The 15490-nt window shown below is 47.1% G+C and overlaps 1 protein-coding gene across 1 annotated transcript in view; it reads left to right on the forward strand.

Moving 5' to 3' along the window:
- LOC147420630 (protein translocase subunit SECA2, chloroplastic-like) overlaps positions 1–15490 on the forward strand; it is a 130541-nt gene that overhangs the window by 77584 nt on the left and 37467 nt on the right. The window contains exon 25 of the mRNA XM_086505100.1: positions 87–142. Coding sequence (XP_086361226.1) covers positions 87–142 — 56 coding nt within the window. The remainder of the gene's footprint in view (positions 1–86; positions 143–15490) is intronic.

A 15490-nucleotide genomic window follows, 5' to 3' on the forward strand; every position in this document is an offset into this window, starting at 1 on the left:
TGCATGGGAAACGTGACTAGTGCTCCAACTTCACATTAGGAGGCATTGTTTTTTATGGTTTTGTCAAGTGAGCATTGGGCATGCAGCTTCGAGGAAGAGCTGGTAGACAAGGTGATCCAGGCTCAACAAGATTTATGATAAGGTCTTTTCTCCATCTTCCTCAAGTTTTATGATTATGTTCGTAGAAGGATGTATGTGAGTCCTCTTCAGGTGCAAAGCCTGTAGATGGAGCTTAGTCCCTCTTGTGACTCAAAGACCAAGACAATATCATCAGCATATAGCATAATGTGAACTGGAGCACCTACTAGATCCACGCCTGTGCCTCTTGCGTGAAGAATGTACTCTGATATTTTGTCGATTTAGAGGCCAAACAGAGTAGGTGAGCTTGGGTTACCCTTGCTTCACACGAATTGTGCTAGCAATGGGCTCTGAGGTGCCTTCTGGACAGCGTACTCGGTCTTTCACCTCAAAGAGAGAGTAGATCCCCCAAATTATTTCTAATGGCACACCAATTGTCTGCAAGCGCTAGAAGAGTCTTGTGGGACTATGTTGAAGGCTTTGGGGAAATCCACAGAGCAGCAATATGGCCGCCTCTCTGCCCCTTTGCTTGATCAATCAAGCAACACAGAGTGAGTATACGTTTGGCTCGTCTGAAACCGGCGTCTCTTGTGGCTTGTAGGCCCTCACTCTTTGCATATGAGCTCAACTGGGCCTCCAGCACAGCTCCAAAGATTTTGGCGAATTTATGGACAATCATGATGGTCAGGAGTTGCGTGGGTCAACAGTGTCTCTAAACTTGTGAATAGGCACATTGTTGTGCCAAGTAGACTCTGCTGGGGAGTCCTTTGCTAGTCTCTATTAAAGAGCAAGGCAATGAATGGTGTGAGGGTGCATATGAGGTACTCACTCTCCATGCTTGTGTGATCTGCGGAGCGGCCATGCTCTATGCGAGACAGATAGCCCCTTCCACCATGTGGCTGTAAAGAAGGTGGATGTGGCCAAACTTGGAGGCTTTGGAATCGTTGGCTGTCCAGGTATCTGATAGAGTCTTTGTGCGTAGTCCTGGCATCTTTGGGGGCAACCATTGGGGTCAATGGGCAGGGATCCGTAGTTGGCCCCATGCCACGGCTAAGTCACGGGTCATGAGTAGGTGATACAACTCTAGTCCTAGGGCTCCTCAAACTCCTGCTTTTTACGGTGTCAGAAAGCCTCTTGCTCAATGATCTCATCTAGTGTGTATACGGAGTCGTCTATAGAGCTCTCGGCACTGGTCATCATACCATCTGTTCTGGGGTACAGTCCCAGAGCATGTAGTGCTACCTGAGTGAGTACGGTGTGGGAAGGTGCTGAGGGTTGGTGTCTCTCCAAGTGCTGCTGAGGGGTCTAGCTGGTAAATTCCATAAAAGACATGTTGAGTGTACATTTTAGACATGTCATGTGAGAAATATATGGTGGTGTGTCATGTTCTCTCTGGTCTCATAGGTCACTTTGGTCTTTTGAAGATGTAATATAACATTTCATCTCTCTCTCTCTCTCTCTCTCTCTCTCTCTCTCTCTCGTACCTATTGTATCAGCTGCTACACCCACGTAGTTTTAGATTGTAGTAGTAGTAGTAGTATTTTGTTCCACTTCTAGTTCTTTTCTAGTTCTTTTGTACCCAGACATGGTATTAGATTCACTATTTTGTAACTGATTGGTCTCATAGGTCATTTTGGCCTTTTGAGACGTTAATATAACATTTCATTTCATTTCTCACTCATCTGCTGACCATGGAGGAGATTGATGAGATCCGCCAGCGACCGATGCTGGATCTCCTGTGATCTAACTATCCCAGCTAGCTGTCTAGCTGCTTAGTTCACACCTAGCAGTTTAGGATTCCATAGTATTTTATTTTGTCATTTTGTCATTCTATCATGTCATTTTGTCATCTTGTTACTCTGACTTTGTATCAGATCCACCACATTGTAACTTTTTGGTCTCATAGGTCACTTTGGCCTTTTGAAGACGTTAATATAATAAAACATTTCATTTCTCTCTCTTTGGCTCTTACACGGATGGAGACTACTAGACTCATTCGGCAGGATCTTATCCAGCTTGATAACAAGAGGACATGGATAGAGCCATCACGGGAGTTGGGTACGAAGAGGGTTTTCTATAGAGAGCATCTTCTCCAACTCACGACAGACGGATTTGTCACACGGCCCAATTACATGGACACAATCTATCTCACGGGTTACGATCATCGATGTGCTATAGGCCAGATTCGCACATCTTCACACCAGCTTGGGATTGAGATAGGTAGATTCAGAGGCATACCAACAGATAGTAGGATATGTCGGTTATGCCATGCAGAGCCAGAGATAGAGTTTCACTACATATGTCGCTGCACAGTCTACTATGAGATACGGGGACGCTTTCATTGTTTATTCAGAGATGGTTTTGACTCGTTAGATAGAGTCATGAGATATCAGGATCAAAGATGTCTCGGATTATTCCTACTTGAGATACAGAGACATAGAGACGCTCTATTGAGTGGGCAAAGACAGAGACAGTCTCAGAGACGCATCTCAGATTTCTTCAGCCTGAGTACCACAGAGGCAGAGGGGACACCACCATCACAGAGCTCGGTTCCCACCCATACACACACCAGTGGTACTCTCATTGATCGAGCTATAGAGTTAGGGAGATCGAGACAACCGCGACTGAGGAGGGGAGCCACGCAGCACCGGCGGAGATTGCGGCAGAGGATCCACAGGATTCTAGCACGACACCCAGAGTGTCGATCAGGATAGGCTTCATGCTACTGCTATATTGTATCATGGTGACACTTATCCCCACTTTGTACCTTTATTGCATGATACCACTGATCAGCCTACCAGCCACCCATAGGAGTCGGTAGCACTCCTATCAGTTTCTTTGTTTGTAGTCTTCTTTGTTTGTACCCAGACTTGGTACTAGACTCATCATTGTAATCAGTTGGTCTCATAGGTCATTTTGGCCTTTTGTAGACGTTAATATATCATTTCATTTCATTCATTTCATTTCTCTCTCTCTCTCTCTCTCTCTCTCTCTCTCTCTCTCTCTCTCTCTCTCTCTCTCTCTCTCTCTCTCTCTCTCCCCCATCTGCTGTAATTTGCGGATCAATCTAGCTCTGGGCACTGTGTCAAATGCTTTGCGGAAATCCACAAAGCTACAATAGATCTGTCTCCCACGCGATCTGGCCTCCTCAATGATGGCTCTGAGTGTCAAGATATGGGCAAGAGTAGAAAAACCCCTCTTGAAACCTTCCTGCTCGGCTGCACGTATCCCCTCCCTCTCTGCCCATCTACTCAGCTGCTGCTGCTCAAGAATAGATGCGTACAACCGTGCCAATGTGTGTCCAATCATGATAGTGTGATAGTTCCCATGCTCCATAGGGTCTTCCGACTTGAAGATAGGTGCAATAGTAGATAGGCTCCAAGTATCAGGCAAGCCCTCACACATGGCACGGTTAAACATAACTGCTAGAAGCTTTGCTAGTAAATCTCTGGCATGCGTGAAATACTCAGCCACTAAGCCATCATGATCATATGCTCTCCCAGTCCTCATCCTGTCAATGGCCTTCCTTACCATCTCCGCGGTGAAAAAATCACATGTGTGTGGGCACGGATCGGGGAGGTCGGGAAGGGGGGGGCTGCTCAGGAACTGTGTACAAAGATGATGCATGCTGGCCCCAAGCCTCTATAGAAGTGATGGCAGGGGAGGGGAGTGCTCATGAAAGAGCCTCCATGCCTCACGTAGCCTGTGTGCTATACTAAACTGAAAAGAGATGGTCAACGACACAAGAGCATGGTCCACTGCCACACCAACAGGTCTGGGTCCAACCGTGAGATCGTGGATACTAGAGATGAGGCTCGGCTGTGCCATGACATAATCCACTGTGCTGGCTCAATGTCTGTGTGGAAAGCATGTAAAAACCCCCGCAGCGGGAAATCTTTGTAGGCCATTCAAGATGGCCAATCCATGTGCAGTCCCCATGTCTATCAAGTGTCGTCCATACTCAGTGTGTTCTCCATCATTTGATAGTCTGGATAGGCCCGTCTCTGCAACATCCAACTCTCTCAGCATCTCCTCTGAAGTATCATAAAATACTGTCTGATGATGGGCAGTCCTAGCATTGAAATCCCCTAGAATGATGATGTCACCATCTCTAGAGAACTCCCATATGTCATCATCCAAAATAGAGAAGGGGGACTGTCCTCTGGGGTAAAGTAGCAACTAGCAATGTAAAGATATCTACGTGTCTCTGCTCTCAATCTCACCCACATGTACCTAGCTTGCTGATCCGTGCGGGCTATATGTATCAATGGCTGCAACTCCTCTCTGAATAACACTGCCACTCCTCCTGAGCTCTGCCCTCTGTGCTCTGATTGTGTCTCCTGTCTAGAGGCTGTCTCCCATCTATATCCACTAATGTGAGGCATAGATTGCCCCGGGGCGTGCTGTGTCTCAAAGTAGAAGATGATGTCTCTTCCTGTAAAACTATCCTCAAAAGCACCCACATCAAGGCGCATAGATCCATTACAATTCCAGGTGGCAACTTTGAGTGTGGTCCCATAGGTCTCGCACCGTCATGTGGAGCGCCGCTTTACAATCACCACCCGGCCATCTCTGTAGAAGGCCGTCTTTCCCATCTCCCTTGCCGCTTGAATCTTTGGCATTACCTCTCTCATATGTGCAAGCTGTGTGAGAGTGAGGTCATCTCCAAGGAATATGCCCGTTTTCTTTAGTGTAGGGCGCTTCTTCAAGAAGTCTGTCTTTGCCTTCATGGATGGGAAACGGATGATTAAAGCTCTCCCTTTTGAAGTCTCCCCATTGCCTTGTGTCTTCTTCCCTACCCTCCGTGCCTTTGTATGAGTAGCCTCACTACCCATCATGTGGAGAAGTTCTTCGACTTCCCCTTCCACATCATCTCGGTCTTTTAGACCGGTTACTCTTATATGCAAGGCTCTAGTTTTCCTTCGTTGCTCTTCTTCTAGAGTCATGTTGATGATTGTAGGAGTAGGGACAGATGTGGTTTCTTTCCCTTTCTCTTTCTTAGCGACTTCTCTCCATTTCTCGGCCTTATCCGCCTTCTTATGCGTCTTCGTGATCACATCCATCCACGAAGACGTCTTTACCACCTTCTGTTTCTGCTCCTCTGTGATCATCAGTACCTGCTCCTTGATGACCTTGATCTCCTCTATCACCGAGGGCTAGAATTCCCCTTCTTCCAGTCCACTGCTTCCTCTATCCGCAAGCTCTCGCTTTAGGGCTGTGACCTCTTCTCTAAGTGCTTGTGAATCCGCCTTAAGTGCTTGTACCTCTTCGTGCAAGTCCTCTTTCTCCTTCTTCCATTGCGCGCCTTCATTGAGAAACATTTGAAGAAGGTTGGCCTTCTCTTTCCACCATCCCTCCGTCTCTGCTTTCCATTCTTTCATCTCCCTTTCCATTTGTGGTATCCGCTTGTTTGTAAGCACAAAGGTTGCCTTCTTATGGGGCTTACATACTGACGAAACGATCATTGCCTCCACTAGCGAAGCGGTCATGGCCTCCATTGGCGATGCGGGTATAGCTCGACGCTCTGGCTCGGCCGAGTCCAGGCAGGTAGGGCACAAGTCTAGCCCGCAAGGCCAATACTCGGCAACAAAAGCAATGTGAAGCACTAGCTCACTGTGGCTCGGTTGAGACCAGGTGGCCTTATCCAGACACCTACTGGCGGTCATGACTGCACAACCAAAAGGAGATATATTCTAGAGCCTTTAGCTCGTGACCCCCTCAACAACATACATACCTCGGGTAGTGTCAACCCGGATCAGAAAACTTGCTCCATACATTCGGAATCCAAGAAACCAAAGCCAGTGCTAGCTCAGCTGAAATCAGGAGGTCAGCGCTTGCATTCACATACGGCCAGGAGAAGGTGGAGTATACAGATGCTTACACTTACCTTGGAGTGGTTTTTAGTGGGCCAGCATTTTCATTGAGGAGGGCAGCAGAGACTAGATCCCATGCAACATTGGGTAGATTGGAAAGGATGTGTTCACAGGTTCAGTTTCAGGAGCCTCGCATGAAGCTCTGGCTCTTTGACACTTTGGTGGCTTCTGCATTGCTCTATGGAGCTGAGATTTGGGGACCTTCACTGGATCATCACGGGAGGACAGGCCGCAGTGATGGATGGGGGACATGGAGAAGCCTCTGGTCTCTATGATCTCGCAGCTCATTAGAGCCAAGGCTTCAGTACCACGTGCTATTGTACGAGTAGAGCTAGCTGCCCCCCCACTAGTGGTTGAGGCGCTCACCAGATTTGTCTCCTTCATACACCACATGTGGGAACTTTCCATAGAGAGATATGCACGCCTTGCACTTGAGTCCTCTCGACAGTTAGCCATGCAGGGAGATACAGCATGCTGGTATGGGGAGATAACATCACGGTTTCAGGCGCATGGGTTCAGCATAGACAGATTGGCTCCCTTCCAGTACTCACTGGATGCGCCCTCCTTGACTCTTACACAGTCGAGATCACCAGGCTCATTCTCCAGTACCTGACTTAGCTAGGCACCAAGAGGACATGGATACAGCCATCACAGGAGCTGGGCACGAAGATGGCTTTCTACAGAGAGCATCTCCTCCAGCTTACGGAGGATGGTTTTGTGTCAAGGCTCAGATACATGGACACCCACTTGTCTCATGGAATACGATGTGCTATTGGCCAGATACGCACATCTTCACACCAGCTGCGGATGGAGAGTGGGAGATACAGCGGAGTACCAACATAGGCCAGGACATGCCCCCTGTGTGACATTGAGCGTGAGACAGAGTTGCACTACACATGCCACTGCCCCGTCTACTACGAGATACGAGGCCGCTTCCATTGCTTGTTCAGAGAGGGCTTTGGGCCATTCTCTAGAGTCATGTGGTACGAGGATCATATGGTTGGGTTTGTTTTTGCTCGAGCTTCGCAGACACGGAGAGAGCCTGATAAGAGGAGAGGCTAGCCACTCTCAGAGGCAGATCACAGAATTTTTTAGAGCTGCCACTGGACACCCGGAGGAGTTACTACCACAGCAGAGCTCGTCGCTTTACACCAGAGGCATACTGATCAACCGAGCGATTGAGCTGGGGAGGTCTAGACGCCCACGACTGCGGAGGACTATACAACATCGACGGAGGCTGCATCAGAGGATTCGAATCACTTTGGCTTGACATGCACGACGCCCGGTCAGACTACTGACCATGGAGGAGATTGGTAAGATCCGCCAGCGACGGATGCTGGATCTCCTTTGATCTAGCTATCCCAGCTAGCTGTTTAGCTGCTTAGTTCACACTCAGCAGTTTAGGATTCCATAGTATTTTATTTTGTCATTTTGTCATTCTGTCATCTTGTTACTCTAACTTTGTATCAGATCCACCACATTGTAACTTTCTGGTCTCATAGGTCACTCTGGCCTTTTGAAGACGTTAATATAACATTTCATTTCATTTCTCTCTCTCTCTCTCTCTCTCTCTCTCTCTCTCTCTCTCTCTCTCCAGGCACCCTCGATGTCTCTTACATGGGTGGAGATTACTAGACCTCATTCGTCAGGACTTGATCCAGCTGGATACCAGAAGGACATGGATAGAGCCACCACAGGAGTTGGGCACGAAGATGGCTTTCTATAGAGAGCATCTTCTCCACCTCACAAGAGATGGGTTTGTGATTGAGCCCAGCTACATGGACACACATATGTCTCATGGTTTGCGGTGTACCATTGGTCAGATATGCACATCCTCACATCAGCTGGAGATTGAGATTGGTAGATTTAGAGGGATACAAGCAGACAGCAGAATAGGCCGGTTATGCCAGTTAGAGCCAGAGACAGAGCTACATTACATATGTCATTGCACAGTGTACTATGAGATATGGGGTTGTTCCCACTTCTTATTCAGAGAGGGTTTCGGTCCTCTCTATAGGGCATGAGTTATGAGGTTCAGAGATGTCTTGGGCTATATCTACTTGAGTTACACAGATATAGAGACACTTTACTGGAGAGAGAGAGAGAGAGAGAGAGAGAGAGAGAGAGAGAGAGAGAGAGAGAGAAATGAAATGAAATGAAATGTTATATTAACGTCTTCAAAAGGCCAAAATGACCTATGAGACCAATCAGTTACAAAATAGTGAATCTAATACCATGTCTGGGTACAAAAGAACTAGAAAAGAACTAGAAGTGGAACAAAATACTACTACTACTACTACAATCTAAAACTACGTGGGTGTAGCAGCTGATACAATAGGTACGCGGTAAACTGGATGTAACAGTGTGTGAAACAAAGATGGAAGAAATGGTGAGGATCCATCCTCATCTGCACTCTGGATGTCGAGAGAGTATGGCTCGAATCTTCTGTTGTAGTCTCCGTCGATGCTGTGTAGCTCCTCTCCTCAGTCGCGGTCGTCTGTATCTCTGTAGCTCCAATGCTCGGTCGATGAGAGTGCCAGTAGTGGTCGAATGAGTGTGGGACGAGCTCTGCAGTGGTGGCTGCTCCTCTGGCTGTCCCATATCTAGTGAAAAGAAATCTGTAATGTGTCTGTGGGACTGCCTCTCTCTAGCTCTCCCCAGTAAAGTGTCTCTATACCTGTGTAACTCAAGTAGATATAGTCCAAGACATCTCTGATCCTCATAACTCATGACCCTAGATAGAGGACCAAAACCCTCTCTGAATAAGCAATGGAAACGCCCCCGTATCTCATAGAACACTGTGCAATGACATATGTAGTGCAACTCTGTCTCTGGCTCTCTCTGGCATAATCGGCATATCCTGCTGTCTGCTAGTATCCCTCTGAATCTACCAGTCTCAATCTCGAGCTGATGTGAGGATGTGCGTATCTGACCAATGGCACAACGCAAACCATGAGACATATGTGTGTCCATGTAGCTGGGTCGAATCACAAACCCATCTCCTGTGAGGTGGAGAAGATGCTCTCTATAGAAAGCCATCTTCGTGCTCAACTCCTGAGGCGGCTCTATCCATGTCCTCCTGGTGTCGAGCTGGATCAGGTCCTGACGAATGAGTCTAGTGATCTCCACCCGTGTAAGAGACAGCGAGGGTGCCTGAAGAGAATACTGGAAAGGGGGCAACCTGTCCATGGTGAAGCCATGCGTCTGAAACCATGAAGTCATCTGTGCATACCAGCATGAAGTGTCCCCCTGTAGAGCTAACTGTCTGGAAGACTCAAGGGCCAGTCTAGCATATCTGTCTCTAGTAGTATCCCATAGGCTGTGCACAAAGGACACTGATCTGGTAAGCGCCTCAATCTCCATGGGGGGGGCAGCTAGCTCTGCTCGAATGATCGCGTGAGGTACGGATGCCTTGGCTCTAATCAATCGGGAGATCATAGATACCAAGGGCCTCTCCATACGTCTCCAACCATCCTGGCCTACAGAAGGTCCCCATACCTGTACCCCATACATCATAGCTGAGGCTACTAAAGTATCAAAGAGCCATAACTTTGTCCGAGGTTCCTGGAACTGAACCTGCGAACACATCCTCTCCAGGCCTCCCAAGGCCGCATAAGCTCTGGTCAGTCTAGTCTCTGCTGCTCTCCCCAAAGAAAACCTCGGCCCAGTGAAGACTATCCCAAGGTAAGTGTATGCATCTGTATACTCCACAATCTCTTGACCATACGTGAAGGTCGGTGCCGATCTCCTGATCCACTGCGGTGTGGTGTTAAACACCATGACCTTGGTTTTACCAAGCTTTACAGACAATCCACTATCCTCTGCAAAACTGTGTAATGCATCCAACTGTCGCTGCATACCCTCTGGTGAGTCAGAGATCAAGACAATATCATCAGCATATAACAACAATGGGATCCACGTCCCTGCCAGCTGGGCACCTCTATCACCCTCTCTGTCAATGTAATCAGACACCTCATCAACATACATACCAAATAGAGTAGGAGACAATCGGCAACCCTGTTTCACCCCGATAGTGGAGTGAACTAAGTCAGATATCCCCTCTAGGGTGCGTACATGTCCCATCACTGATCTGTATAAAGCCATAATCCCCCAAATCAACACTGTGGGCACCCCCATCTCCTGCAATCTGCGCATCAGTCGAGCTCTCGGTACCATGTCAAATGCTTTGCGGAAATCCACAAAGCTACAATAAATCCGTCTCCCATGTGACCTGCCCTCCTCAATGATAGCTCTGAGTGTCAGAATATGGTCAAGAGTGGAGAAACCCCTCCTGAAACCTGCCTGTCCCTTTGCCCGTACACCCTCACCCTCTGCCCAGTTACTCAACTGCTGCTCAATAATGGATGCATACAATCGTGCCAGTGTGTGTCCAACCATAATAGTGCGGTAATTTCCAGGCTCTGTAGGATCACCTGCCTTGAATATAGGCACAATAGTAGACAACCTCCAAGTCTCAGGTAATCCCTCACACATGGCACGATTGAACAACACTGCAAGAACCTCCATCAGCATATCCCTAGCATGTATAAAGTGCTCCGCTACTAGACCGTCATGATCGTAAGCCCTCCTGGTCCTCATCCTGTCAATGGCTCTCTTTACCATCTCAGTGGTAAAGAAGGTGCTCGTAGGTGGACATGGCTCTGTAGGATCTGGAAGGGGATCCTGCCCAGGAACCGTATATAACGATGTCGCATACTGGCCCCACACATCAGGAGAAGTAATCACTGGGGGAGGGGAGTGCTCATGGAAGAGTCGCCATGCCTCGCCTGAGTCTCTACTCAAGAACAACTGATACAAGTCTCGCTCCATCTGGGCCAGGTAAGCTCGTTTCTTCTTTCGCACAAGGCGCCGGAAAGCAATCCGCGACTGTCTGTAGGTGATGACTCCTAAATGAAGATCCCTCTGAAGCTGGGCTCTCATCTCTCTGCACTCCTCATCATACCAACTATTCTGGGGCATGCTCCCAGAATGTCGCCTCCGATCCGGTTGAGTGTGTGGGTATGCCTCTGATGCTGCATCATGTAGTGTCTCAGTCAGTAAAGTAGTGCACTCCTCTACTGAGAGGCCTGGAGCAACTGTGCATAGACGATCCCAGATCGCCTCTGTATAAACCAAGTCAGTCTCTGGTGTAAATGTATAACGGGTGTGTGACCTGCCTCCTGATTTCTGGGCTGTACTAAACTGAAAAGATACGGACAGTGTCAAGAGAGCATGATCCACTGCTACGCCCACTGGTCTGGCTCCCACTGTGAAATCCTGAATACAAGGAATAAAGCTCGGCTGTGTCATAACATAGTCCACTGTACTGGCCCCATGTCTGTGTGGAAAGCATGTGAAGCCTGCTGCTCCAGGAAACCGCTGTAAGCCATTAAGTATGGCTAGCCCATGTGTAGTCGTCATCTCCGTGAGGTATCTCCCATACTCAGTCTGCTCTCTGTCATGTGAGCATCTGTCAAACCCCAGCTCACATGACAGATTACAGGTTTCTTTTGACTAGATATGGGACAGCCAGAGGAGCAGTCATCATTGCAGAGCTCGGCCCACTCTCATTCGACCACTACCGGCACTCTTATCGACTGAGCAATGAAGCTACGGAGATCGAGACGGTCACGATTGAGGAGAGGGGCTACACAACATCGACGAAGACTACAACAGAGGATTCGAGCCATACTCTCTCAATATCCAGAGTGCAGATGAGGATTGATTCTAGTAGTAGTATCTAGTTCTTTTGTACCCAGACATGGTATTAGATTCACCATTTTGTAACAGATTGATCTCATAGGTCATTTTGGCCTTTTGAAGACGTTAATATACCATTTCATTTCTCTCTCTCTCTCTCTCTCTCTCTCTCTCTCTCTCTCTCTCTCTCTCTCTCTCTCTATCTAGTTTTTTATTTTTATTTTGTTACTCAGACTTTGTATCAGATCCACCACATTGCCACTTTCTGGTCTTATAGGTCACTTTGGCCTTTTAAAGACGTCAATATAACATTTCATTTCGTTGATCTATAGTTGTCTATGTAGAGAAACCAAGCCAGGACTCTTAGTGGAGGAGATCACCACTTTACCTATTGAGACGTTGCATGATGCAGGAGTAGAGGCATACCCACACACTCAACCTAATTAGAGATGCCATTCTGGACCGAGGGGCCTGTGGTGGGGGCTTGCAGCTGTGGAGCTGGACAAGCTCTCTTGCGTGGACAAGACCTGGCATGATGGCCCATATGATTGCAAATGAAGCACTGGTTCATGAGGCCGGAATACTACACACTTTGTCTGACCCAACCACCACTCATCCGAGGCAACAAAACCACCTTTGGGAGTGTATGTGGAGTAGCTAGGGACTTAGCTGCTATGGCTTCCTCGTCTTCCGCTTCTTCGTTCTTTACTCTTGCAATGAGTGAGGTTTGATATGGCACATACGGCAAGTTGTCCGCCATCCCAATAGCGTGGTATGCAATTCTGGTCAGGATTTTTGGAGCCCCCAAATTTGTTACTCTGTTGCTCTTCTTGGTGCCCTTCAATGTGTTCAGCACATTCAATGCATGGTCTATTGGCATGGGCTGCTTTGACTACAGTGCAGTGGTAAATGTTGAGGCTACCGCATGATTTGGCATCGTGTACCTTGGCAATCTCTTTGCTGGAAGTGTTGATGGTACAGCCTAGTCGGATCTTTTGTTGGTTTATGGATCATATCAGAGAGTGCAATAGCAGGTGTAAGTACCTAGTTCCACACCCACTATTGGGCATTGACGACATTAGTGGGGATGTCGTGGTATCTAGTCAATACTATGCACGATGGAGGTGATGGTTATATTGTCTTGTGGGTGAGTACCATGGGTCTATACCTTGCACTTTCCTTTAAGGGTAAATCTTGGTTTAGTTTAGTCGTATAGCGGACATGCAGACTTCACATTGTGAAGTTTTCATCCAAGTTATGACCAGTTGATATTGTGCTAATTCTTTCTATCATTTGTGGTTGCGTATGCCCCATGAATTACCTCACTTTTGTGCTGATTTTTCTGATTCTATGCTTCTTTTAATGCTAGAATTCATTATGGCTGAGTCTGCCCTTCATCCCCGAAGTCGTGACAAAAACTCAGAACGTTGAACTTTGTGTTAATGTATCCTCGTGTGTGTGTGTGTGTGTGTGTGTGTGTAAAACCTCCACAAGAGGAAAACCCACAACAAGAAGTCGATACATTAGGGTGAACACCAATGTGTTCAAGTATGAAAAGGGTTTAAAAGCAAACATAAGAAAGCTAATAAAGGTCAGGTGATAAATCTCCAGCAGCGAGGGCAAAGCACAAGGATTGCCTAAGCGACATCTTGAAGTAGGCGAAACCAGATCAATGCGGTCAAACATGCGGGTGTCACGTTGGCGCCAAATACTCTAGAAGGTCCAATATTTGACCCATGTAAAGAAAGCAGCAAAAGGTTGACATGAATCCAAAAAGCAAGAATTTCTTTTAAAACACCGTTGAGAGAAAAAGGAGACGCATGAGTGTAGAAACCCGAGCAATAAAGACTCTAGTACAACGACAATCCCAAAGCAAGTGTTGAATAGATTCTTTCGTAGCAGAGCAATGAACATAGCGTGAGGAGCTGATCCGACGCGCATGCAAAAAGTAGAAGACTCAATGGGAAAAGTCTTACATCTCGGATCAGAAGACTCAATGGGAAAAGTATTTACCTTTGGTGGAATTTGCCTACAATAACACGTACTCTCTTCGACAGGGAATGCGCCATTTGAGATTATTGAAGGGGCTACGAAGGTTCCACCCTTCCTAAGCACGAAAGATGAGATGTTTGAATCCGACGAGTACACGCGTGACTTGGACACGGCTTTTGCCAAGGTTCGCGAGGCTTTGCAGAAATCTGAAGAAAGACAAAAAAAGGCAGCAGATCGCCATCGTCGTGATTTGAAATCCAAGGAGAACGATTGGGTGCTCTTACGTTTTGAGAAGGCACGCCTAAGAAAGAAAAAGGGAAAGGAGAGGCTTTTTCCAAAGCTTAGTATGCGATACTATGGACCTTTCCACATTTCCAAAAAGATAAATGATGTCTCCTTTAGACTGAAGCTGCCTGACACTTAGAGAATTCACAATGCTTTTCATGTGAGTCTCTTGAAGCCTTTTAAAGGCGATGTGCCCGTAGATGGCGAGCTTGATGAGCAACTCGAAGTGGAAGAAAACGAGGAGATCCTTGTTCCAGAACAGATATTGACACATAAAAACAGAAAGATTAAGGGTAAAGTGATAAGGCAATTCTTGGTTAAATTCAAGAACTATCCGCCATTGGATGCGAAGTGGATGGAGGAGGAGGACCTAGCAGATACTCCTCAGATTGTGAATCTTTACCTTGAAGCATTTGGATTAGCATAGTATATTCTAAATGGAACCCCGAACTCAGCTTGGGCGGAATCTGGTGCAACGGGTATGGACAAGAGGGAAGTCCCTCCACTGCTTTGTCAACAGATTACCTCAATTTTTGATATTAAAGTCATTGATGTCTCTTTGAGTTTCATGGATACTGTGGGCTGACAGTATTTTGCTGTATGGCTTTATGAACTGGAACTCCCGACAATATGATACTGATTTGTTCTTGACTTGTCTAAGTGCAGGAACTAATAGACAAAATGACTGTAGCATTTCGGTCTGAATGATCTTGATAGACATGGTTGCAATAAGGATTAGTCAATCAGGCATCTGTGAGGTCCTCAATGGATCTAGATGCGATTGCTAAATACGTTGCAACTTGCCGATAAATTATGGTCTGAGATCCGAATGAATTTTGAATGTGATTTGTCATGTGATGTCAAGTGATCTTCTGTGATGTCATGTGATGTGACTGTCGATTGGTACATGTGCTAGATGTGTGTTCCTAGTGCGTCGGTACTAACAGTCAGTGTCTGCTAAGACAGTTTATGGCCTCTGTCTGTTTTGCAAGCGTAATCGAGAGCGATTACAATGCTTTCAAGAGGGGAGTATGTCACAACCCAATGATGTGGTAGCCTGTGTATACATGTCACAAACTGGTGACATTGCATGGTGGACACAGTACACACACACACACACACGGTGCAGTGCTGACGTGGCGCGCAGTCCTGGAGTGACACGTGGCAGCAGCGTAGGACCAGGGGCTTGATATGTGTCAGAGTAGAAGATGATGTCTCTCTCGGTAAAACTCTCCTCAAAAGCACCCACATCAAGACGCATAGATCCATTACAATTCCAGGTAGCAACTTTGAGGGTGGTCCCATAGGCCTCACATCGTCATGTGGAGCGTGGCTCCAATATCACCACTCTTCCATCCCGGTAAAATGCAATCTTACCTTTTTTCCTTGCCGCTCTAATCTCTGGAATTACCTTCTGCATATGGGCGACCTGTGAGAGGGTAACGTCATCCCCAAGAAAGATGCCCGTCTTCTTAAGAGTTGGTCTCTTCTTCAAAAAGTCCTTCGCTTCCATGGAGGGAAAACGAAGGATGAGTGCCCTTTCTTTCGAGGTTTCCCCCTTG

Source organism: Adiantum capillus-veneris, chromosome 28, assembly GCF_014529385.1.
Source record: "Adiantum capillus-veneris isolate H3 chromosome 28, ASM1452938v2, whole genome shotgun sequence".
NCBI lineage: Eukaryota > Viridiplantae > Streptophyta > Polypodiopsida > Polypodiales > Pteridaceae > Adiantum > Adiantum capillus-veneris.